This window comes from Parus major, chromosome 1A (genome assembly GCF_001522545.3).
Source record: "Parus major isolate Abel chromosome 1A, Parus_major1.1, whole genome shotgun sequence".
NCBI lineage: Eukaryota > Metazoa > Chordata > Aves > Passeriformes > Paridae > Parus > Parus major.
The window spans coordinates 37,892,575-37,919,639 of record NC_031773.1 but is presented as its reverse complement, the minus strand read 5'-3'; the positions used below and the strand labels follow the sequence as shown (position 1 = coordinate 37,919,639).

The 27,065-nt window shown below is 36.5% G+C and overlaps 1 protein-coding gene across 1 annotated transcript in view; it reads right to left on the bottom strand.

Annotated features, from left to right (window-relative positions):
• The window catches only part of ACSS3 (acyl-CoA synthetase short chain family member 3), a 65,680-nt gene that overhangs the window by 37,777 nt on the left and 838 nt on the right, over window positions 1-27,065 (bottom strand). The window contains exons 2-8 of the mRNA XM_015626990.1: window positions 21,577-21,721; window positions 16,349-16,537; window positions 11,444-11,578; window positions 11,027-11,167; window positions 8,672-8,752; window positions 8,475-8,570; window positions 1,860-2,011 (exon numbers count right to left, since the gene is read on the bottom strand). Of these exons, the coding sequence (XP_015482476.1) occupies window positions 1,860-2,011; window positions 8,475-8,570; window positions 8,672-8,752; window positions 11,027-11,167; window positions 11,444-11,578; window positions 16,349-16,537; window positions 21,577-21,721 (939 nt within the window). The remainder of the gene's footprint in view (window positions 1-1,859; window positions 2,012-8,474; window positions 8,571-8,671; window positions 8,753-11,026; window positions 11,168-11,443; window positions 11,579-16,348; window positions 16,538-21,576; window positions 21,722-27,065) is intronic.

The following is a 27,065-nucleotide window of genomic DNA, read 5'->3' as shown; positions in this document are numbered from 1 at the left end:
AAGCTGGGATTGCCTACCACCTCTTTATCAGTAACTGTCATTTTTAACATGATTTTTTTTGAAAGTTGACCTTTACCATTTATTTAACAGAATATTTCAGAAACAAAATGTGCTATGGTGGAAGCCTCTTTCAGGACCGCATCCCTGAATGCAGTCTCTAAAGTAAGGATCCATCTTAGTGCACGTAGCAGAAAGACATTTCAAAGGTTCTTCACCATGTAACAAAGAAGAAAGCATCATAGATCAAGCAAATGAACTAAAAGTTAGACTGCTTTCAAACTGAACCAGACAGCATTCACTTGACCTTGAATAGAAAAGTCTATCCAAGTAACATCCAAATCCAAGTATTTTCCTAGAATGGAAATTTTAATCACCTGATAGACTTTCTTAACAACTGCACCTACTAGATATTAAATGCTGCATTAGAGGGTTCAGTAAGGAGACATCACATCCCAGTGAATGACATGATCCAAAGCTGAATGACACAACTGAAGCTGCAGACAAGTGGAGAAGCTCATTTGATATGACTGAATAGGAATGATGAAATACCTCTTTATATTTGTGGCAACTGATAGTGCAAGTAGACTCTTATCTAGAATTCTCATTTGGCCAGAGAATGTGACAACTTATAAAGCAGGTTAGCAGATTGCCCATTAAATGAATACTCTGAAGACAAAGTAATTGCCTAAGAAATGCCAAGGAACAGCAATTAAATTTCCTAGCATCTGAATCACTTTCTTGTCAATAAACGTCCCAAATGAGCTTGTTTCTTACTTCAAGAAGGAGTAAGGATTGATGATAGCAGTCAAAACAGATGGAAGAAAGTAATGATAAGCTTGTAATGAATACCTCAGGAATAAATCCAGCTTACTAATAATAAACTTTCCTGAGCAATTAAGAATGTGGAGGTCTAATGAAGCTACATGGCTTTGCATCTTCCCCTTCTCTTTGAACAAGGGTGATAATAGACGTTCTTGTGACTGAATACTGCCTACAATTGGACATAGTCCCTGTTTGATGCTGGGCAAATCATTCAGCTTCAAGATTAGATGTGGTCCAAACCCATGTATTTTTCATTTTTAGAATGTTTACCATAAGATACAGAAACTTGGTCTGCGGAAGTATTAAACACTCACACATCTAAGTTACTGTGAGAAGCATTTCATAAATATAATGATAATACCACGTTTTAACCATATAATACCATGATCTTCAAAACAGTGGCATTTCAGTGGCTCAGACTAGATATTCAAAACTAACAGAAGACTTTGACCTTAATCTCTCTGTGCCTCAGCCTCCCATCTGCAAAATACAGATAATACTACTTTCTCACCTCACAGGGGATTTATTAGAATGAGCTCAGTCAAGACTTTGAAGCATGCTGATAGTATAGTGCTAAACACCTTAAAAGCAGTACAAGACAGCAAATAGCTCTTTGGACACATAATCAAAAACAATAACAAAGTTTTTGGAGAGCAACCAAAACACTGACTAGCTTCTAATTAAACAAACACTGAAGATCCTTGACAAAATGAGAGGTCGTGAAGAGAAACAGTATGGGGTGACATAATCCAAGGCTGTATAACGGAGTATAAGCACAGGGGAGTAAAGTAAAAGATGGGAGAGGAATCCTAACTCAATAAAAGCCCTTAACATTAAGAGTCATAGACTTTTTGACAGCTTTCATCTCCTCAAAACTATCAGTAGAAATTTACAAGCAAGTATGTGTACATCTAAATTTTCAAGAATAGATTAAAATGGCACTCTACAGAGGTGGGCAAAACCCCAGATACTCTGTTATTCTTAGTTCATGCAGCCTGTTTCTGGAAAAAACTGCTTCCAGTGTATCCTTACTTCACCTTTTCAGCAAGTACTGCTTTCCCAAGGCTGCCTCAGGGTCCTGCTGACGGATTGCTCTAATTGCAGTTGGTGAAGTAAAGAAGGCAGCTACTTCATGCTCTGCTAGCACACGGAAATAGGCACCAGCATCTGGCGTTCCCACAGGCTTCCCCTATGGAGAGAGTAATTTAAAATGTCACAGGATAAAAATACCTCATAATTCCTTGACAGTTCAAGGCTTGAACACATAGTAGAGGTAGCACAGCAACAGAAGTAATTTCAAGTAAGACTTCAAAGGAGGCTTTGTTAAAAATAATAATACTCTCAGTATATTCACTTGTAGAAATAAATTCATGAGCTTGGGAGCCATCCCTTACATGAACACAGCACATATTAGTTACTACTTAGAAAATTAGGATAAATGGACATGCAAATGAAAAGACAGATACAAAGATATGTTAATGCACTGGCAGCAGAGAGAGTCATGTCTATATCTACCCTGAGATGGAGTTCAGAAAACACCCACAATCCTTCTGAACAAGGAGTCTCTGGACACAGCGGCACTGTGACTATATTCCCATGAACAGATAGCTTTTTCTTACCTAGAAATTTTTCTCAAATCTGGAATAATAATAATCCCACTTAGCTGCTCACAATTGGCTTTTTGGAACCTTCATGCTACCCCACATGAAACCTGGAAAGATCCTAAAGGGTCCCCTATTCTATTCTAGTGTGTTACCAGACTGTGGCCTGCTTTGGGTTGGACTGTGCCCAACCCATATATTTGGGGTTGGGTTTTTCTTGAGTTAAAGAGCATAGTCAAGAGAACTGTAAACAGAAGTAATAATTTATGACAAATTGTTCAATGGTAAGTAATCCTAATAAAAAATAATCAAGAATACTTTTCTGTGGTGAAAACATGAAAAGCAGTCAGCACAGAATCATATAGTCACAGTCTTACTGTATGTGTAATTACCACAGTGCATGAACTGCTCCATACATATTCTGAAATTAAAAGGTGATTTTAATGTAGAATGAGTTTTAGCTCTACAGGTATCACTATAACCTTTTCACTAGAAAGGCCATACTTAAAAGATGAACTTTGACAGAGCACACACGTCAAGAGACACATACTTTTCCTATTGCATCCAGCTGGGCCTGAACACTGGCAACAGCACTGGTGAACCATTAATCAGATTCAAAGGACATAGGACAGCCAAGGCTGGATATGTACCAGGGATTTTGCAGCCTCATGGTGAGATGCTGCTTAAAGTGAGAAGTGTTCTCAAAAAGAGGTGCACCATAAAAGATTTTAAAATTAGACAAAACAGAGTGCACAATTGAAAAGCTATTTTTAAAAAAGTATTAAGCAAGCTGTGAGAAACAAAAAAAAAAAAGAAGAGAGAAAATAAATTAAAAATAACAGTTCCCAGCCCAAGTAGCAGAGTGTAGTATAATCAACACTAAAACTAAAAAATTCTTTTTGCAATTAGCCTATCCTTAATAACCAAAAATAAATGCAAAATTATGCTTGTTGAAAAAGTGAGTTACATCCTTTTTCCTGCTGGATAACAGTACCCAAAGAAAAATCTTTCACCAGACTGTTTTGAAGCATCACCCTAGCAGGCTTCTTCATCACAACTTTCATGTGTTCATCAGAATTTGCTCATGAACCTGTGTTCAAGTTGATGTTCTCTCCCTGTAATGTGCAGATCTGTATGCACCTAGTTAAGAGTTCAAGCCTACATCATTAATACTAAAACAAATGGCCTCAGTCTCTGAAAAATGCCAAATTGCCACAAGCTTCTCATTACGTAATTAGGTACTTGAACTAGTATCTATCATCTTGGACACAGAAACACCTAGCTGTGGAGCAAGCTGAAATTGGTTAGTCTGCCAGTTATAAAGTGGGCTGTTACCTTTAACCAAATGTAAATATCCAGAGCCCATAAAAGGGCTATGTCTGGCCCTGAGCACACCCAATCCCTCCCAGATCCCACTTCACACCTGATCTCTGCCTGACCTATGTCACAGACACGCTTGTGCCTCAACTTCCAACAAGCCTGAGCCTGACAGTATCTTCCACAAAAACTGTTAAAACCTCAGGAGTGCTTGGGTGAAAATACAGGACTCTGACAGGTGGATATTTATGTCACAAGTAAGCTAAAGCAGTTTAGGTTTGGAGTTACCAGTCTCAGATATAGGAGAAAACCAAATAAAACACAAACAGTAGAAAGAGGAGAAAATTCACCTAACCGTTGATAGGAAATATAACCCAGAGAATAAGATACTCATTTAGGAAAAAAATAAAAAAATTGGCACAGGTGAAAAATATTCTTACTGATTCTGCAGAAAAACTTCCCAAGTGTCTTGGAAGCTGTTCAGAGCTCAACAAATGTAGAAATAAAAATGGACATAATGTGTGAGACTGAAATGGATAATGGCTCAAACATTTTTATTATCACTGAAGGACTTTGCCCACTGTAGCAAAGTGTGCAGAGAAGCTCATCTGTGACCACCAAAGTCCATCCCTCTGAATATGCCTCCTGATGGGAATTTGGACTGAGTTAAGTCACCTGACAGAGAACTTGAGATGAGATAAAAATGGCACTACTGCCCAATCACCTCCAATCTAAGCAGAAGTAAACACAGCTGGGAAAGAAGAATGCATCCAAGAGGGAGGAAGTGATTTTTTGGGAGTGTGATGGCAAAACTGGTCCACATAAGACAGAGGGAGTGAACATCCACCACCATGGGACAATCATGTGAGATCGGCTCTCATGTCTTAGAAGGAATCATAAACCATTAAAGACCCCCAAAGGTCCCCAGATGCATTCCTCAGGCCTTTGACCAGAGAACTGCAAGTGATATAAAGTTTTGCAACCAATTCAGATGCTGATGCATAAGACAGTGTAAAACTCCCTCATAGCAGAGGTGCTTGGGCATGTATGATTGAATGTATATTAATACCCATTGAATTATATGTTTCATGGAACCCCCACCACAGAAAAGAACAGAAGAGGACCAACAGGATCCTCCTGGATCCACAGGAGGGGTGACCAACTTTTCCTTAAGTATGTCTCTCTTTCTTTCCCCCTCTTCTTTCTTATATTTCTTTCTATCTCTCTCTCTACTTCACATTTACTGATAAATAAAATCCATACTATTGACTTTGGCATATGGTCTTGTTTGCACCTTAATTAGTCTCCCTAATAATCAGATTGTAACACATAAGCAAACCGTTATCTGAAACAGTGCAAATTATTTTCAGAACCCAAAACTTACAAATAAAATTGCCAGAGAGAGTAGTCATTTATTATACAAAAAAATTAATAAGTACTACCATATCACATGAAGGGTTATTACCATCTGTAATTTTTATTTTTAAAAGTTAGCAATATAAGCAGTAAACCACAGGGTAATTGAATTCAGAATATGTTGACAGACTGCTGAGTCAATTGGGGACTGAGCTACTTCCATGAGATAATTCCACTGGATTTCTGCAGAGATCAGTTCGAGACCTGCTGCTATTCAGTATTTGCATCAATACTGGAGATGAAAATTGATTTTTAAAAGTTACTAGCAATAATACCTATGGTTGACAGGAAATGACAGCATAGTAAATGGGAACAGGACAGTTAGAAATAGAGTGATCTGTCTCACCTAATTTAGAAGAGAAAAGTAAGAACAGACACTTCTTGTATCAGCTAGAAAGATTCCCACAGAAAAGACCTACCAAGAGACTCTGAGACAGACAAACAGACAGGAACATTTTTCTGGAAGCACTCAGATTTAGCATGCAATTTATGAGATATTGAACAGCTGAGCGAACATCCTGAGGCAAAATGTGCTGATGGTGTATGATTTCATACATGATTATCAAAAAAGATTCACAGACACCATCAAGGGGATAGGGAAGTTCTTGTATGGAGAAAGTGAGAAGCCACCAGGATAGATTATTTAAGGAATGAGACACGGAAGAAAAGCTATAATAAAATGTCCAACAATGCAGGAGTAAGAGGGCATCAATTCACTTTCTGTCTGACCCCTAACAACAATGGGTTCTTCAATTACCACTAAATCCAAAATTATGAGGGAATTCTGTCTGTATAGAAAATGTTGTCATGGAACTCACTGTCACTAAAACTTGCTGATGCCAAAGCACACACAAAATTGTGACATATCAAGATTCAAAAGAAAATGCTCACAGAGGCATTCATCCTTTTCATGGTGACCCTGCTGCCAAAGCTCCACTAAAGACTTGAGATGACATGTCCTACTGAATTCACTCAACAATCAGTATGGGTGACAGCAGAGCAATGCCTGCCAGACTTCAGTGTTTGCTTTGTAAGCTGATGATATTGGCTTACAAAAACAGCAAGAAAGTTCTTGGCTGTCTCCAAGAACTGTGCCAAAGAACAGCAATTTCAAAGTTGTTGCTCTTATGTACCCTGCAAATCTGCTGCAACTACAGGACTCCAGGGATCCTTGTGAGACACTCCAGGCACACAGATGTCTTACTACAGCTCTGTGTGGGGCTCCTTCTCTGACCTAGACCACTCAAATGAAGTCCTTAGTGCCTGGTTCTTGACAAGCATGGGTATCCTCTTCCATACCCTTGCCCCAGTTAAAAGTCCCAAACACTGGAACTACAACTCTGCTTTTTTCCTGACATAAAGGACCACAAGTACTAACTAGACTTTCTCTTTATACTACCCTGTTGCTTAGAGCTTGAAACCCTAGTAGCAAGAACAACCCAGAGTGGGCTCTAGCTTATTTGTTGCTGAAGTTTTGTCATGTTGTGGAGAAAAACAACCCAGGACAGATTATTTAAAACAAACCAACCAAAACAAAAAATACACTTGATTTTGCATTCAAAAGAATTCATCATAATTTTCGCATTCCTGACAATGGCATAACAGCAAGTGAAAACTAAAAGCACAGGTTGCATAGTAATTGTTAAAATGACAAATTGTCACCTAAGTAATTTAAAAATAAACAAAACACTTGAAGTAGTGAGGGTATGAAGTCAGCACAGTTTACATTCAGTAGTGATTGCCCACAAGCAAAAGGAATGTGATGTTCTTCCCCCATGGCTAAACAGCACACTGATACTCCCTAACCCAAAATAAATAATTAGGCAACCACTTAGGAAATTGGACTAAAAATTACCGAATATTTACTATTAGCACAGACTTCTGAGCAGAGGAAAAATCATGCACTATTCTCTTTGTAAATATTACTTTTATTCCTGTGTGTACAGACAGCTTCCTTTTACTCCCATTATTAACCCTCAAAAAGATGATGCTTATGTCATGAACCCATCTGAAGCCTTGATTAGTGGCATCCTGGAGAAGAAAAATGGGAAATGTACCATTTCTGTTTAATAATGATCTTACCAAGAGCAAAAAATCACAAAGCAGATATGTAGCTTAACCTTCTATTAACTCTAATTTTTCTTTATGTTCACAGTTAAAAAAGTAGGATTTTTATTCCTTTTGTTTTACAACAGTTTAAACTCAGAGGTGCCTTTACAAGGACAATAAGCACGTTGATCCCCATGCATTCACGTAGACATAAAACTTCACTGTAAGACAACTATGCAATAGAAAATGCTGAAGGACTCCTTACTTCAGCTCCTATTCCTTTTTGGCTTATGCTACACCTGCTAAAATGAAAACCTCTTTATTGCAGTGATTCTCTTCTGACAATTCATGCCACAATTTTAATGTGGTCTAGCACATCATCAGTGTTCAAAAATAGTCACTATAAAACTATCAAAGTCTTTTTAATATCTGCAAGCACTTGCCAATTTTCTTACACTGCTTTCCTCTTCTGCTTAACTATTGTGGTGGTGCTGAGTTAATCCCCTTAGAATGAAGAATCTAATTAACATCTATTAGGCACTTAAACATTAATTAGACTATAGTAATTTGGTACTCAATCTAATACAATATTTGAGTCTACAAATGTGCATTTCTGCTACTGGGTGCTCTTTCTTACTCAGAAAAATCAACAATAAATTCTGAAAAAATAACAATATAAGGCAGCATGATTGCTTTTTTTGAGAAGCAAAGAATGCCACAGTCCACTCTAACTGGACTAGTCTCCTCTCCACATCACCAGGTTTCATCCCCTGAAGTAAAGGACTAAGCCCCAAATGTCATCTGAGTCTTGGGCTCAGTTTTTTTTGAGTGATAAAGAGGAAAGAAGAGAGAATTCTCCTTAGAAGTTCTGGTTTCAACCATACAGCTCTCAATTACATCCAGCTAAAATTCAGTAAGTATTTTCATCACAAGACATGCAAAACACAACACCCTCTCCTAATTCCAAAATAAAGGTAGTCTAATCAGTAACACAGATACACTCCATCATCTGCCATTTCCAGCTCTGTTTTCATTCTTTACACCACTAACCATCATCTTTCACACAAATCTAGACAAGCTTGAAGGACACTTAATTAAGTTTTCCTTAAAAATTACTGTAGTAGGTGGGAGGGTATAAACACTGAAGGTACACACACAATTTAAATATCTATGGCATGAAGAATAGACAGGCATAAACAGGATCATCTGAATGATCAGTTGGAGGAGATGCTGCCATTGCCAAGGGGGGTGTTTTAGACTGGATCATACCTCATACAAAACTGTAGTATTACCATGAAGAAGAGGTCCATAGCAAATGTAGGAATGACCAACAACCCAGCCTAAATCAGAAGCTGCCCACCATACCTAAAATGAATATGAACAAAAATATAATTAAGAGTTATAAGAGGCATTCAAAAATGTTTACATTACATTTAAATAGAATTACTACATTTAAATAGAATTACCTCACCAGGTTTGAGGCCATATACAGCTGACATGGTCCAGTTTAGCATAACTGCATAGCCACCAGTTGGTCTCACAACACCCTAAAAGAGAAAATTTGAGCATTTAAGTATTTAAGATTAAGATTTGAAGGATACAATCATATTTCTGTCTTCAATTAAATGTTAAGGTTTTAACAGCAATGGAATTAAAGTTGTCCAACTCCAATACTTCTCACTTAAGAAAAGGGTCTATTCCAACAAGAAAAGACTAACACTTCCATTAAAGAAGTAATTTTAGAAAACAAAAAACAAACATACAATAAAACATTCAGAAGATAACTAACAAAGCTAAAATTCTCTCCTTAAAGTTGGATATAAAAATACTCAGTCAAATATATGCTGACAAAAAATAAGAGATTAAGTATTTACCTCACTTAAACTCTGTCATCTAATACTAGGCATATTTTAAAATCATTGCCTACTCTATCTGAACAATTTTTGTTCCTGCAAACTACATGATCCCTGAAAAAACTGGGGTGAATTACCACCTGAAATATCCCTTCCTGACCTGACTCTTTTTAAAGATGTCAGAAAATTGGCTTAAACTAATATATATTCTTGGAAGTTTACTATCTTGCCCAAAGTACACAGTTCAACGCTAAATTAATACTACCCCAGTCTTCAGATAAAAAAGTGGTTTGGAAATTAGAATGAGAGATTATCAACAGCATCATGCACCTTGGTAAACCAAAAACCAGCTCTAGAATGTCATTACGGGAAGCTTTTGGATATATTTTTCAGTATTAGTATGGTCAATATATATTTCCTCACCTTCTAGTACATTATTCTTAGAAGAAAGAATTAAGTAAACTACGTCCTGGTATCCTGAACTAAAATTCAGATGAAATCCACTGGACCTAGCAAACATGCACTGTGCAGACATTACAACACAGCTGTCTGTCTGTGCTAGGCATGGTACATTCTCTTGATGTACTTAATAGAATGAAATAGGCACTTTCAGGCCTCATCCAAGAAATAAGGGACGGCAGAGATACATTATCTCATTAAAATGGAGATTGCTGAGGCAGGGAATGGTTTACAAACATTTCACCAATTTCAGATAGCAGATTGCCTTTGTTCCACTCTGCTTCTAACTTAGCCCCTGCTCTGAGATCAACAAAGTTTTTCAGGAAGGTCATAACCAAGTAGTTTTACCTGCATGAGCATTTAAATTAAATTACTTAAATAAATAAAAAAGTTATTTTATTCACTGAGAGTTACTTATTGTAGCTTACTGCTGGTTGAAAATCTCTCTCTCTTAAGGGGGATTTACTCAAGGTATCTTTATTTTTCTCTGCGGAGACAACACAGTGAATGAAGTAAACTTCTGAGAACTATTACCGCTGAGATAATCAAAGGGTCTTATCTTGGTTTTTTTTGACAATATAACTGTGTTATTTAGGATATATATGTTGTGTTCAAGGGCCCACATTGCAGGTAAAAGCAGAAGACATTTTTCTCGGCAAAACTGATGTTTGTTTTCCCTTACATCCTAAGAGATTCTGAACTTTATAAGCAAAACCATTAAATAATTTTTTAGCAGTAGAATTGTTCTTTCCAGGGTGTGTGACTCTGTCTGAATCAGTGGTGGTAAGACTATTGCCAGAAAATTATATTCAGCTTTTTCCCCAAGTTGTAAAAGAGCATTTTAAGTACCCAGCAGAGTTCACTTTTAAAATACAATCCTTTAAAAGTACATCGTTAAAACTAATTTACATTCAAAAGCAAACACTTTCAAAGAATACCCTTTGTCAATTTTCACTTAATATAAACTTTTATTTTCTACCCTTCTATTCAGGGTATTATGTACTCAGAATTGTGCAGTAACACAAGTGTTCAGAACAAGCTTTATTTCATTTAATCTGTCATGTCATTCACCATGTCTTATCTACAAGAAAATTAGCTAAAACGTAAATAATGAACAAGATTAGTCAGCAATAAATGCTATCACACAAGTGATATATTAACTGGTCTTGTCATTAAGTGACTATACTAGGCTTATCTAAGAAAGTTAAAACACAGAAGATAGTACTGAATAAAAGACATTGTGCTATCCTCAAAAGTTTATTTTGCAGAAACATTTGAAGCAAATACATCTTATCTCTATACTACTACTATTTAAATTAAAAAACAGGATTTATTCCTAGACCTTGCCTTTAAAATAGTGAAATATGAATAAACGGGATTAAACTATTTATAGCAATGCTTATCATTTATAGCACTCTGCTCTGGCAAACATTTTTTCAATTAAATATTTTTTCAAGGGGAACTGCAAATAGTTGGTCACAGACACTTAGACTACTGATAGTCCTTTACCTTGGGCAAACCTGTTGTTCCAGATGTATATAGAATATAAAGTGGATGGTCTGAGGGAACGGAGACACATTTTGAACACTGTGCTTTTGCAAGTTCTTCTTCCCAGTCAAGATCCCGACCTTTGGTAAGAGAAACATGGCCCTGCCCATTGAAAAATAAGAAAATTGTCAAAAGAAGACCACATGGAATAAATGGAATTAATTCAAAAAACATGTACTATTCAAATTTTTTATACAGTACTATTCAATTTTCTGTAATCTCTCTATTGCATTAGTTCTATTTTGTATTTAAATCTTAAAAATACAATGCTCGCCCTTAAAATCAAAAAACAAAATACAAATATTTCTTGCAAAAAAGTAGAGGCACATGCAGAAACATGTGAAAGGTAACATAAATGCACTACAACTGTACACCCACCAAATTAGGTCGTTGGTAAACGAGAACTTTATCAGGTTTGCTCTGTACCCTTGCCAGTGCTGCTTCTAGGAGAGATATGTATTCCACTTTCCTTTTCGGTTCTACTCCAAAACTCGCTGTTACAATAAGTTTGGGCTAAAAAAAGAAGATAGTTAATGTGTACATTTTGCAATGTATTTTAGATATGTTACTACATTTTCTATTAAACTCAATGTATTACATAATCAGACACAGGGGTTTAGATCAGTTTTCTAGAGTAAATCAAGTTTGTGTAACCTTGCTGTCCATGCATCTGCTTTTTGTTCGGAAGAACATTAATGCCTTCTGACACTTCACTATTTTCAAACACATTTAAGTAAGAAATCAACAGTATTAACTTCTTATTAGTTGTACAAATATTAATGAACACAGAGAGAAACCTCTGTCCATCTTAGCTCCTCCACTAAGGAAGAATGGTGCAGTGATGTCAACAGTTAGCTGTACTGTTTTACCTTCTACCTAATGCTTCCAATTTCATATTTCAATACTAGCTGAAGAACTTTGGCTTTTTCACAGTCTGCAATAAATGTAACAGGAGAGAAAACAGAAGACAGAGGGAAAAGAAGGCAAACAAGGCAGGAAACTAGAAATACAGGAAGAGAATAAGGCAAAGTCATAAGGCACATGAGGGAAGTAAGGCTAGAGTTTCTCAAGAGATGGTTGAAGGATTGAGGGTATAAAATTACTGAAAATCAGATTTGGATAGTTCTGGGGCTTTTTAGACTAATATCTATTTCCAAATGTGGATTTCACATCTTTGTGAATAAATTAACCACAGCTTTTATGTAAGACTTCCTTAGTGAAGAAATCTGCATACTTAGGTCCGAAGATCTGTATTTTTATTTGTTGTTTTTCAGGGGAGAAAAAGTAGCACTAAAGAAACTATGTGTTAGAACATATTTTACTTAGAAAAGAACAAGTCCTCAATCTCTGTTGTTTTGAAGTTTTAGAAGTTTATTTATCATCTGGTGCTCAGTTTGATCAAGCTAGTTTACTAATTGCGTGCATTAGCATAAATCTCATTAAGTAGGCATAAAACACAATGTCACAGTGAAATTAAATTCAGCAGAGGAAGCACAGATTAAATTGTTTTCTTATGCAATAATAAAATGTTTCCTGTCCAAATCTGTCATTCAGGAAAGATCCCTAATTGGTGTGTATTCAAAATAAAGATTTTGCATGAGCTTTAAAATTTCAGCATTCATTGATTTTCCTTTTTGGAATGCACTGATTTAATAGAAGATGATACAATAAAATGCAGTTAAACTGAAAATTCATTGGTAGGCCACCCTGAAGTTAGACTATAACAAATACAATGTACACAGTTCTATTCAAGTGTTAAGATGAAAGACTCTTGTTATCACTAGCTTTATAGCAATTTGTAAATGATGCCACCTGTGCTCATCAACTGCTTTGCAGGTAGTAAGGACATCTAAAAATAACCAATGCTAAATTAGCTAAGGTGATGTACTACCGAAGTAAAGAATCACCATGGATCACTCTGGGCAAATCAAAGGCCCACTACCAGTTTTAACTGCTCTTTTCATCTCTCCACCTAATGACATTATCTCCCCTGCACTCCTGCTTCCAGATTGCTTTCATACATCCATTTCCCACCTCTTCTCTCACTCCATGTAGTTCTATATGTTAAGATCAGACAGGAGTATAACAAGTTTGAAGAAAAACCAGGGAGAGTTCAAGGGTCTGACAGAGAAGAAATGACAGAGCTAGTGGGCTATATGAAAAAACAACAACATTATAAAGTAGAAATGAGATAAAGCAAGACCCAATAGTACAAGTTGTAGGTGCAAGACCAACACTTTTATTCTATTTTGCAGACTCCTACAAATTCTTCTATACTCTCTAATACTCCTCAAGTGACACAGCTGACACTGCTGAAGGAAGGGATGCCATTCAGAGGGACATGGACAAGCACAAGGAGTAGGCCCATGACAATTTAGTGAGCTTCAACAGGGCCAGGTGCTGGCAAGGTCGTGCACCTGTGCCAGGCTAGGCCCCCCCAGAATCAGTGCACTCTGGGGAATGTAAAGGGATTGAGAGCAGCCTGGCCAAGAAGGACTTGGGGATACTGATGGATTAAAAGCTAGACATCAGCATTGACTACTGCAATAGAACGAAGAGGTAATGGTATTAAACTCTAAGAGGGTATATTTAAACCAGATACAAGGAAGAAATTCTTTGCAATAAGAGTGGTGAAATACTGGCACAGGTTGCACAGAGATGATACATGCTCCAGCCCTGGGAGCATTCAAAGTCAGGTTTGACAGAGCTCTGAGCAACCTGATCTGACTGAAGATACCCTGTTCACTGCAGGGAAGTTGGATTAGATGACCTTTAAAGGTCTTTTCCAACTGTTCCATGACAGTATGAATCTACCTATTGCTTTGATATTACAAATTATATATTCCCAGAATCAAGTGAAAGAAAGATGACAAAAAAATCTAGTTCTCATGCTCTATCACTTCATCACAATTCACTGCAGAATACCTGTAACTGCTAACACCTGACACAAGTAGAAATTACCAGCCTCAGGACTTTGCAGCATTCCCAGACCTACTTAAAATTCAAGATAAATTAAGGTAAATTGGCCAAGGGTACCTTTTCATAGTCACTAGAAAATGCTTGTTACTTCTTTCACTCAGACTTTCCAACAGCGTATAAAGTTTGATCTTTCTTCTATAACAGCATCTTACAGCCAGCTTTCCACTGCACATCTTTAGCACTTTCTAATTAATTTTACCAACATCAGGCCTTGTACTGCAGCATCTAAACCAATTCACATAAAATCCTAATAAAAAGGTTTGGTTATCGTGCAACTGTTTTATTTATTCAGCATTTTTACTGTCTATCACAGATATTTACAGGTAGCCTCAGAAGTGTGTAATTCACTTATCATGAAAGCTTTACCACGCTGAAAATTGGGGCATTTTTTTAAATTTAGAGTGAGGATGTGCTTTTCCATACTCACATTTTCATTATACATCAGATGGACCAAAAATCATCCATAACACTGCCTTTTAAAGAACCAAAAGGCAATGTAAATTAGGACTTAGCCCATGGTTTGTAACGAATAATTATATAGCTAACACTTCAAAAGAGTTGCTATGTGACCTTGGGTAGAAAACTTGAGACTTCCTCTCTTTTCATTTCAATGCATGAAGCAAGGATTACGATTATTGTGCTCACTCCCTTTTTTTCCCTGGGGAAAAACCATTGGGATTAACTAGTTAATAATTGCAAAATACTCTAAAAGTAAATATGCTAGATCATTTGTACTGTAGCAACCTCCATTTTTAAAGATTATAATTTTATCTTCTACATTATTTTTACCTAATTATAGCTTGCTAAATAAACTGGAGTAGTGGGAAGAAAGACAGGGAAAATTAGGGAGCTGTTGTTAGTCTTTTTTTATCATTCTAACAAACCATTTTGGCCATTTTATTAACATTTTTGTTAAAGCATCAAGGAGAGATGAAATGCATTCAACTCTCTATTTACAGATATTTACAGAACTCAAACATCAGTCATCTGAAAAGCACTTCTGCACACAGAAATCTAAGTTCCACAAATCCTGGAGACTTGAACCCTACACAAAATCCTGTTTTGTCTATCCTGTCTAAGCAACATGATTCAATGATAAGACAGCTACCATAGAGAGTCTGAATCCTTCAGGTGACTGATCTAAGCGACACAGACTTTACCTTGTTCACTAGTAGAAAACAATAGGTCATCCCATTGTCAGCTGGTTTGAAACTAATGAGTACACAAGCTACTAATATGCCAATATAAGATACTAAGAATAGTCAAGTACTATTTTCATTGCATTAATGTAGACATCACAATGCTTTATAAACAAGTTCAACTTATGCTGAACACAGAAGCCTTTAAAGCAATTCACCTCTATTAATTATGTAATCTGCACAGTCACTTATTTAGGGTAACTGTTTCTATAGCTGTCCTGCTTTGTGTAAAAACTAAATGAAGCAGAATTATAGCTTGTTCTAGTTCCAGCCAGGACAGGGTTAATTTCTGTGACAGCCAGGAGGGGCATGGCCAGGACCCAAAGGTCATTCCATAGCACCTCAAGCCACACACCAGGTGGGAAGGGGGATGGGTCCTTTCTGGAGGGTGTGGTGGGGTAGTGCAGGCTCTGCACTACATCTCCAATCATTTGCCTCTCTTGTACACTCTGCTATGAATATTGCTGCTGCTACTGTTCATTTATTTCATTGCTGTTTTCAGCACGTTGTTCTTACCTCAACCTGATCTTTACCTTTTAGGCCTCCAGTTCTCCTCTCCATCCCACCTCAGGGAGGAGGAGGGAGAAGGGGGAGCGAGGAAGCAACGTAAGGTTTGGAGTGTTTCAATAAGAACAATAAATTGGGGAATACCATTCCTAAATCACAACATAGCTGAAAAAATGTACTACCTCATCTGTTTAAACATCAGATAAGCCAATGAAATCACTTAGGGCTGACAGAATTTTCCTCATACACTTGATGAAAATGCTGAACCAAAAGCCAATATTAAGGAGACGCTTTGTAGAAAAAGATTGACAAACACAAAAAGAAAGTACACTCTATACAGACAACTGTGTGCTAAGCTCTTGATTTTGTAGAAGGGGTCAAAATTGCTCACTTGCTGTCTGCTATGCAAGTATCAACCTCAGCACAGACACAGTACTTTGTTCATATTGCAACAATAGGTATTATAAACAAACTGAAATTGTGTGCCACACAAAGACAAATGTTATCCTGTCTGGGAAAAAATCCAAACAACACTTTTGACACTGACTGATAGGAATAACTAATGCAGTAGTATTTGTTGCTCCAAACAGGTTATTACCTTTGCATGATCAATGCGAACTGAAAGCTCTGCAGATGCAAATCCACCAAAAATCAGACTATGGATGGCTCCTATTCTCGCACAAGCCAGCATACAGTACATGGTCTGTGGAATCATAGGCATGTAGATGACCACGCGATCTCCTTTCTTCACACCATGTTTGATCATGACATCAGCTAACTTGGAGACCTGTACTGACAAAACATCCATATTTAAAGTTTCTCCAGATCTGCTGTTGCCCCATAAAAAAACAAGTTTCATACAATCATCAGATGCACAACATCAAAGAGACAAGTCAGTATGATAAAGTTGACGTAATGTAATCAAGGTTCAATAAATTTAAGACAATTTCCTTCTTGCAAAAAACTCACTAATATATTTTTCTTTTGTAATATAAAAATGGAAGGAAACTAATTATTGTAGTCAGTACAGCCAAAAAAAAAAATAATCTATAGTGATGTCTAGCTATTTTTAAATGAGTCTACCAGTCATTCTTTTATTCAGGTAACAGTTTATATTTCTCAATTTTAGCTCTTAAGAATGAATGTAAACAAGTAATTTCATAATATAAGTTCTGTCCTAACTAGCTAACTTTGAAACACAAATCACTATCTAGTAGTATTTTCTTTACTGCAGTGTCATGAACTTCTCAGAATCTTAGACAAGAAACATTATACCCTGAACTAAAGGCAAACACAAATTCAGAGAAATACCTAGATTTAAAATTAATTTTTGCTCTCATTGTCAGATTTTAATTTTTGTTATGCAGAAGCCTAAGAGAGATTCTGTACAGCAGCAAAGGACTTGAACTCAAGAAATGCAATAGACTGACCAGCAGCAATACCTCTGTAACACCATGAGAAAATATTTATTACTTTGACAGTACACAATATTCATTGTACTGTAGTACAATATTTTGTACTACAAAATACTACTGAAATTAGTATTATTTTATAGTAGTACTGAATATTTTTTTGGTATTTACCACATATTCTAAGTTGGATTATAGTAAGCATGGGAGCCTGTGACAAGCACTGTGAAGTTGTCCCAACCTGCTTGTTGCGGCATGGCAATGTGGCATCTTCTGAAAGAAACACTTTCATTTATATTATTTAAAAATTTGAGTTTTCTCTTTTTAAAGAGTAACTCCATTCAGTCCTAGAATTCTCATTAGTACACTTAAAATGACATCAACTGCTTTGTATGTAGTAAGGATGTGTAAAAATAACCAGTACTAAATCAACTAGGGTGATGTACTTACCCAAGTGAAGAAGCACCATGGATCACCCTGCGCAAATCAAAGGCCCACTACTGGTTTTAACTGCTCTTTTCTGCTGTTTTACCTCTGCCTAATGACATTATTTCCTGGACCTCTGCTCCCATATTGCTTTTATATATCCATTTCCCACTTCACTATTTTTCTCTTCAGTGAAAATACGTGTTCAGACTTTCAGCAACCTGAGACAGTAACATCCAGAAGCTCCAGGAGCATCTGCTCTGTCTTTGCATTAAATGCACAGCTCATCCACAATCAAACAGCACATTCCTACATTCTACCTGAGGATTTAAGAAAATGAAAATTCAGAAGCCCCAAGCAGGCGCTCTTGCATCCAAAGATACTGCACAAGTTCCATTTTCGGGAAGCATTGCATGAATCTATGCTGTTATTTTCAACCACAAAAAAGAACATGTTTGTAAGGCAAAGTCATCACTACACCAAGCTGAAAACTCACACCAACAAAGGTATCTATATGATTTGCAAGGGACAGAACTCTTACGTTAAGTATTACTTTTCAGGAGAAAGTATCTTTAATGCTAGACTTATTAGTACCCATCGAGATAATGTAAAACTGATATACACTAGAAAAACTCAACAAAAACCAAAGACTGAACATGAACAAAGCTAGCATTTATTGCCATACCACCAGCATTTACAGTCATTTCTACGTATAATTAGTGAAAGTAATTGTAAATAAAGATAATAACTCTATTTCCAAAGGTAAATTACTTTTCTATACTTCCTAGTGTGAAAATATTAAAATCTGCAAACACAGAGGTAACATCACCTTCTCTCAAAGCAAAAAGAAAGCTAATCATTAGCTTCCCTGCTTGTGACTCTGAAGCAGAGGCTTGACAAAAAGGCCAGACACAATGACAATAACATTTAATGAGTATTTTATAGTCACTGTAAGTGTGGATAGGGGGCAATAAATAGTTAAACAAAATGGATAAGTATTATTATTATTCATTATCATTATTTCATAATTATTAGTAATTAGGAAAAAAGGCAATGCTTGCCTGCTAAAGGAAAAATACTTAATTTTTTTAATAGAAGACTCCCAGTGCCTGTAAACAAGCTATATAACTGGTTCCGGGGTGTCAGAGGGAGACAGCAAAGAGATCTGCATGTACTTTCATGATTTTTATTGAAATCTATCATAGCTCAATTGTATTTAAAGCAGAACATGTGTACAGCATACAGGAACTACATGTCACCTGTGCAAACCCAGTCACTTGTCTGCACCTAACTTCCCCCCTTAAAGATCGTAATGTCACTAAAGATAACAATCCAATACAATACATGGGAATCTATGATTTTCCCTGTGCCCCTTTCTTCATCCTTCTGACAGACAGGTAACATTTGGATTATACAATAAAACGCTGTCTCTATCTGCAACTATTTGGAAGACAAGGGAACATTGTAAAGCAGGTTTACATTGCACTTCAGATTGATGTGGTAGTCCTGAAACATCCAAGAAATCACTCTTTCTCAAAAAAAGGGAGAGGTTTGGAAAGTGAGTACTGATATTTCATTAAACTGTTAAAAGCCATGAAATCATCCACTTTGTTACAATGTGTTGTCATTTATGATTTACATTAATACAGTGTAGTACTTTATCACTCAAAAACTAACATGCTATTTCTCCACTTTTCTTCAAGTTTAAGACTTCTCACTCACTTTAATATACGTGACATTTCAGTAATAAAATCACTTGATACCAAGTGATACAATAAGAAACTCAAGTAGGCTTTCAGCTTGGAAGACCAGAGCATAAATTACCCTTCTAACAAATGCATGGACCCAGTGAGCATGCTTTCACTTTTATCCAGCGACCAAATACTACAGCTGGATTAGCAGCTAAGGTTCTTAGTCAGTTCTGAAGTCAACTCCTAGCAGTTACCAAAAGCAGTGCTGGTCCATGCCAAAAGAATTTGTCTTAAAAGATACAAAATCAGAAATCACATTCAAAATGCTCAAAAAAGGAATTCCAAACCTTGCTAGGCTGAACAGTGACTGGGACACACAGGCACAGAATCCTTCAACACAAGATAAACTCTCCTAGACCTACAAGATCCATGAAAAAAATACAACAGCCTACGTCCCTCCCATTTTCAGCAGATCTCTTTGATACTTCTGTTTTCAGGAGTCCAGTAGCTAGCAGATAAACCAAATTATTCTTATTTTACAAGACGGGACCAGGAAGCTTCAACAGACAAGCTATTAATATCAAATATTGCCTTTCATATTTATTTGCTTTTGATTAAGAGCAAACTATAGAGAATTCAGAAACAGTATTTACACAGCACTCAGCCTCCAGCAAGATTATAATGAACTTGAGTACTACATACATCAGAAAACCTAAACCAGTTCTTCCACTTGGTTTTGCAATGCTCTGTAACAAGAAATGTAGATGAAAGAATGTGTATGTCAAATAGCAGAATTTTTTAACTTTGCACAAATTCACCATGTCTTAAGACAATTAATACACTTACAGAAATATAAGTTTAGGAGATTTAATAAAATATCAAGCTTAAAAAGCAGGAAGGCTACATTACAGAGGAAATTTCCACCAATCCAGTTCACGTAAAATAATTTACATTAAAATGTTTTATTTCTGCATTAAAAAAAAACAAGTATTATTATTATTTTATGCAACATATGTATAGATTGATTTCATATATAGACATGTATTTGCATATATGTTATGTATATATCATAATTATTGAATAATTCTAATTGAATTGAAATTGAAAATTCAATACAATTGAAAAACTGTAATTATACTTATTATATATTAGTATAAATAAAATTAGATCAAGAGCTCGATCCTTTCAAAGTCTTCTGACTTCTTAAAACACCTAGAAGGTATTTGATCCAGCTCCAGTATACTGTATGGCATGTTGTTTTTTTGACTTGTTAAATAAATAGAAAACTGGTAAGGAGTACATGATTTCTATATTTTACTTAAAAGGTAGAATGCATAACAGGTTAATAATTTCTTTGTAGCTGTACAACTTCTCTTTTCTTGCAAAGGTGGAATAAACCCCTCACAAACTGAATTTCTCTGTATTCTGAGCCTTACAGACACTAAATGCTTATCTTTAGTACAGTGAGTGTGTTGCAAAGTAATCCATCCTGCACATTGAAACACATTAAGGAAGAATGCAAGTCTCCAACATTTCTTTGTACTCAGCATTAAGCTCAACTGCTGCACGAAACTGGAAGAAAAAAGGCAGCTAAACAAAAGAAGCAGCATGAGGGCAAACCTCCAGCAGAGAGCCTTGAGAGCCAAAAACCTTCAGTGGGGCAGGCTGCAAACACCCATAGTGGCAACAACCCATGGTGAGACACAGAGTAAATCTCTGAGCTGATGCAAACTGGATATTCACAATGTCATCAGGAGTAGGCTTCTTCAGCCAGCAGGGAAGTCAAAATCCACAGACCTTCCAGACAGAAGGGCCACCAGCACTCTCATGACAACCTACAGAGGGGCAGGTAATGCAGATTTCTCTGGAGTTCCCCCAGTTAAATTTCATTTAGGCTTACACTCAATTATGTGCAACAACAGCCAACGTACACACCTCATTTCTATGAACTGTATTTTTGATCATCACAGCATCTGTCAAGAGACTTAACTATTGTTATGCTTAACCTTTTAATTAAGATCTGTTAGGGGAAAAGAAAATTAAATCAAATACAAACAAGTTAAAATATTAACCAACCAGGGAAAAAACTATTAAACTGTAGAAGAAAAAGAGGAAATAGAGGAATTTTAAAACCTAATGGATGCAGTATAATTTGGCAGAGGTAGTAAAGCTTATAAATCAATAGTTAGCACAGTAAAAGGAGTAAACTAGTGAGGTAGATCATTTCTACCTCTCTGGTATCTACCCACTGTGCAATATTTATTTCCCCTTCTCATTAACAAGGTCATTATGAAACATACCTGTTCCAAAAGTTCCTTATATGTTATTTTCTCTTTGGTATTTGTTACAGGACTGTCATAAATAATGGCAATTTGGTCTCCTCGTCCATTCTCAACATGACGATCTACAGCGTTGTAACAGATATTCAGCTCTCCACCTACAAACCTAAAAAAGAAGTTTCAAGTATGTAATAGCTAGCCTTCCAAACTAACACAACTCTTTTTTTTACCTTTTTTTTTCTTGCATTGTTGCATTTTCCTTTAATGAATGAGAGCATTAAATTAAAACACAGGTCTTGAAACATACTCACTTCAGGAAGTAGTTTTTATTCTGTAACCTCATGATTGACTCAACAAACCAAATATGACTATAAGTGAAAATAGAGAAGTTAAAGCACTGTATCTTAACAGACTTAACTAAGAACCTGCTGAACTTGTAAAGTAGGTCTTGGTTTAACTTACTTTGCATTAATCACTCTGATTTTTATATGTATGGTATCACAGAAAAAGCATAAATTCACATAAAATAATTTAATATTATGAAAACATGTGATTAATCTACTTTGTACTGGCACACACACATATCCTTTTCAAGGAGAACAGGTTCAGGACTCAAAATAATCTTATTCATCTCTTGGCAATCACAGTTAAACATACAAGCACCTGTAGCTAAATGAAAGGGATCTCGAGTTATAAAATCATATTACAATGCATTTGACAACACTGTTGTGACTCAAAATTTTCTGTAAAGTGATATGAATCATAGGCTGTTCAACAGCTAGACATTTACAGAAAATTCTTATTTTCAAATTAAAGAAAAAACATTTCACAAAATTAGGTTTCACTTTTATAGTCATTTTACACAGAAAAAAAAGAAAATTCAAGTGCAGCATAATCCTCAAAGTACAAAAATACAGAAGGTACCAGACACAATGACAATTCTATTTACTGGCAGATGACACAGTACCTAAAAGTTAAAGTTCACACTAAATGATGCCCTTTTTGTTTGTTTTTCTATCTGCATGTATCTCTGTGCATTTTGTGCATATTGTGGAAAAATAGCAATATATGAAAAAAAACATAGCTGACAGTTTCCAAAAGGTTCTATAGGGACAACTGTACAGTGGTAACATATTATTATAATACAACTAGAAATAACAGACAGCCTAAAGTAACCCACTACTAGTTAAAAAAAAAAAATGTATTTCCTTCTTCACTTTTCCTGTTTAGTAAAGGACAGCTCTAAATTAGGTTATTCCATATATTACTCTTATATTCATACACACAGATGCTATGGGATAGCCTTTATCATCCAAAAATGGTGATTGTAAAATTAAAACCAGTGTTTAGGATGTTTAGGATGCAGTTGTCTTACTACAACTCCTTTACAATGTCATTAATAAAGAGATAGTGAGGGACCATCAAAGTCACAAACCATTTTGTACAAAAGTCTACCAAACCCTCTCCCTATAAGGAAAACCATATGAACAATAAAGGATCTGGAATTGTTTCACATAATAAGAGAAACTCTGTATTACAATCTTAAAAGTTGTGTAAGATTCAGATTTTTATATCAAATAATATGAAATTTTTATATCAAATCACTGTAGGATGATATTAACAAGGGAACACAGTATATGGACTATGCATATTCACTTAAAAATGGTCAAAACACAAGCAGGCATAAAAGCTTTGGTTCTTCTAAAGATACATGGCAACATCAACATGAATTTTTAGCAATCACAAACAAATGTGTGAAGGATCTAACTGTAGGTTTAATCAAAAACCATCTGTAAGGTGTGATGAGAGCTTTGTTACCCTATTGAGAAAGAAAGAGGTTTTGATAGGATCAGAAAAACAGAGATCCTCTTTTTTTTATATGAGAGTAGAAGCTGAATAAAATGTTAGACAATATTAGATAATTTGAGATATTATTATGTAAATTGACCCTGTCACAGTTTCAAAAGTGTAAGCAACATTTGAATAGAAATCTGGGCAGCATTTCCAAAATTCAAAGAGGATTATATATTGTACTTATGTCTTACCATCAGAGGAAAACGTATATTGCAAAACTGCTCTCTGCCTGCACACGTTAGAGAAAACTGTTTCTACATTCCTAGACACTTGTTTTAACCCTCTTAACTGGCATTCCACAAAATTCCAAAATAATCTGTTCAACTGTTTCACTAACTTCAGCACTAAAAATATTTTTCTCCCCAAAAATCTCTAAAGATTTTTCTCTCTAACATTTTTCTCTTATGTTTCCCATGTCGCAACCGAAGACAGTTTTGACCTGTTCAAAGCCAACTCAAGGAAGTTTTTCCTTCAACTTCTTTGCCAATTCTATATGGTTTAAAACCTAGGTCTCGATTTTGGCCTTTACATCAAACACTTTCAATTCTTTCATCCTTTTCTTAAGCAAACATGCTTTGTAGCTCTTAGTATTTTTCATGTCTTATTCATTTTCATGTAAGCAAAACCAGATGTTTTGTGCTGTATCAGCCCCCGATGCAATTCAGAACGGTACCTGGGATTACTGCTTCAAAAAAACAAGTCAGGGGATGTTGACACTGATCACCTGTTTTCTGGAAATCATTCTGCATTGCACTGACAACACTGGTATTTCCAACGGCAGAGAGTGAAGAAAACACACGGGCATGTTGCAAGTTTTTTTCATGCTCTTATTTAGAGAGGAAGAATTGCCTTATGCCTACATTTTAAATACAGTAACAGCCTCCTTCAACTTCTTAATTGAAGGAGATTACACTGGAAAATGTATGAAAAGCATCTGTTTCTGTAAGTCTCAGGTTTTGCAACCAAAAGCAAGGATATTGAAAAAAAATTGTTATTTCCAACTGATCTAATAAAATGTCACTAAAGAGGAAACAAATTCTAACTCACAAAGCACATACATGAAAATCTTAATACTATTTTTCAGGCCTCCATAAACAGCTTCCAAGGTTTATGGAGAACTTCTGACCAGAACTCCATCCTTACCCTGTTAAGCCAGCAAGCTATGTTTTTGCTTGGAAGCCTGGCCTCTTTCTCAGTTGAGTTCCATTGTCTTCTCTTCAGCCTGTCCACTGAAAGACCCTTTTCTATGTTCTGTCTATCGTATTCAAAGAACTTTTCCACCTGTCATGCTGCTGAGCACACTGACTGCTGCTAACAATTTGGGACTTCAGAGGTATTAAAGTACAACATTCAATATACAGCTTGTTATCACTGAACTTAAAGAAACAAATGAACTTAAAGAAACAAAACTGCATGATGCACATTAAGACATTTATTTACACAAATTTGAATTGCTTATAATTTTATTATCCACAAAGCAACAGGCATGAACACAATTACAGCCTGATGTTGAGTCTTCAGACTTGCATCTTCGTATAATGCCACAGAACCACAGACTGGCTGGAGGTTGGAAGGGACCCCTGGAGGGCACCTGCTCAGGCAGGTCTGTGGCATCCCTCTCTTAAGGGGAAGGAAGAACCTAAGATTTATAAACGTTCATGGTCAAAAATAATAACAAAAGTCAGTGGGTCTGCAAAAATTTACAAAGTTTTATTAGTAAATTTCACACACTTTGTATGGAAATCGATGTAAGTTAGTCCCTGATACCAGAGTATAAGCACATGGCAGTGGTTTCAGATAAAGGTAGGGTGCAAGGTAAAAGAGAGAGCTTAAAGAGGGGCAGAGAAAAAGAAAACAAGAAAAAGAGAGAGACCACCACCACTAGCTCCAGTGCTGATACAGCTGATATCAGGGCTGTCGCAATCTGAGGCACATGGACACCTGAACTTCGTGGGGGTAACATTTTATAGATAAGTTTCTTGCTTTCTATGCAAATTTAGTGATAAGTAATTTTAATGCATTGTCCATTCTTCCAGACCTTTCTGAAAATGGGTCAGAAGGCTTTGGCAGTCTTTGGTGGTCCCGATCCCCCTACCGTTCTTGCCCACCTCTCAACCTTACTGCTCTGTACCATGTAATGCTTATCTCCAGGGGTTAGAACAAGGACATTTATCCCAGGAAAGTGCTGCCTTACCTCTCTATGACCCTCTTCTCGAGTCACAGCCTGTTTTTTCTCAGTCTTATTATTACCAACAATCCTTGATTGGTAATAATAGCTGGCTCCACAGCTATCTGGATATGGGTGTTTGAGACATACACATTACCACCCTTATCTTCTAGGCCTCTACAACATCAGCCTGGAATCAGTAGACCAGGACCATGTTCAGATGGTATTTTAATATCTCCAAGGGTGGAGATCCCACAAGCGACTCTGTGCCAGTGCTCAATTACCCTCACATTAAAAAACTGTTTCTTGATGCTTAAAGGGAACATCTTGTGCTTTAGTTTGTGCCCATGGCTTCTGGTCCTGTCACTGGACATCACTGAAGAGAGTCTGGCTCTGTCTTCTGAACAACCTCCTTTGAGGTACTTGCCCACATTAAGAAGATGATTTCAGTTTCTGCATCCACAGAGGTGGAAAGATGCAAGTTAAAAAATGAGGCTAGAAAAGCATTTGGAAGACAAGTCTGACTTCAGACCATGAAACATCCACTTTTCCCTCTCATAAGGTGAAATCATTTCCACTGAAGAAGTAAAGCTTTACAAATGCCTAACCCTGTTGCTTCAAACAAGCAAGCTTATCCTGCTCAGCAAATCAAATCACATTTATTTGGCAGGATTTGATAGCAAAACTATGTTCACTTGCATGTGTAATATTTGCATTCCTTAGTTCTTCAAAAGTAACCATTGCACTGATTTCATTATATCGTTTGGGAATGCTACAATCAATGAGCTTTACTGGTCTTTAATCACAGGATCACAGAACCAATTCAGTTGGAAAAGCCTTTAAGATCATCAAGTCCAACCATTAAACACTGCACTGCTAGGTCCACCACTACACCTTTTCTATAAGTCCCACATCCACACAACTTTTAAATACCTCCAGGTCTGGCAATTCCTTCACTTCCCAGGGAAGCCTGTTCTAATGCTTAACAACCTTTCCAGTGAAGTTTTTCCTTATATGCAGTATTCCCAATATCCAATATTTCTAATATCTAAACCTCCCCTGGTGCAACTTGAGGCCATTCCCTCTTAAGGTATTATCACTTGTTACTTAGGAGAAGAGGCTGACCCCTACCTGGCTACAACCTCCTTTTATGTAGTTATGGAGAGCAGTAAGGTCTCCCATGAGCTCCCTTTTCTCCAGGCTGAACAACCCCAGCTCCCTCAGCTGCTCCTCATAGGTTTTGTTCTCTACGCTCTTGTCTAGACCCTAATTATGCAGGCAATCCTACCTGGACTTTCTGAATTGTGCCATGATCTCAAGATCAGAGTCTCAAGGACCCTATTTATCCACTGTTACACAGCCCATCATGGCTGGGTGTTACTTACAATTTAGCTTAAGACATATAAATTTTCACTACTAGAGGTGTCAGTAATAACCTATAACCAATAAGAAACCCAGCTCCACTCCACTGGTTCTGTATCTTTTAATT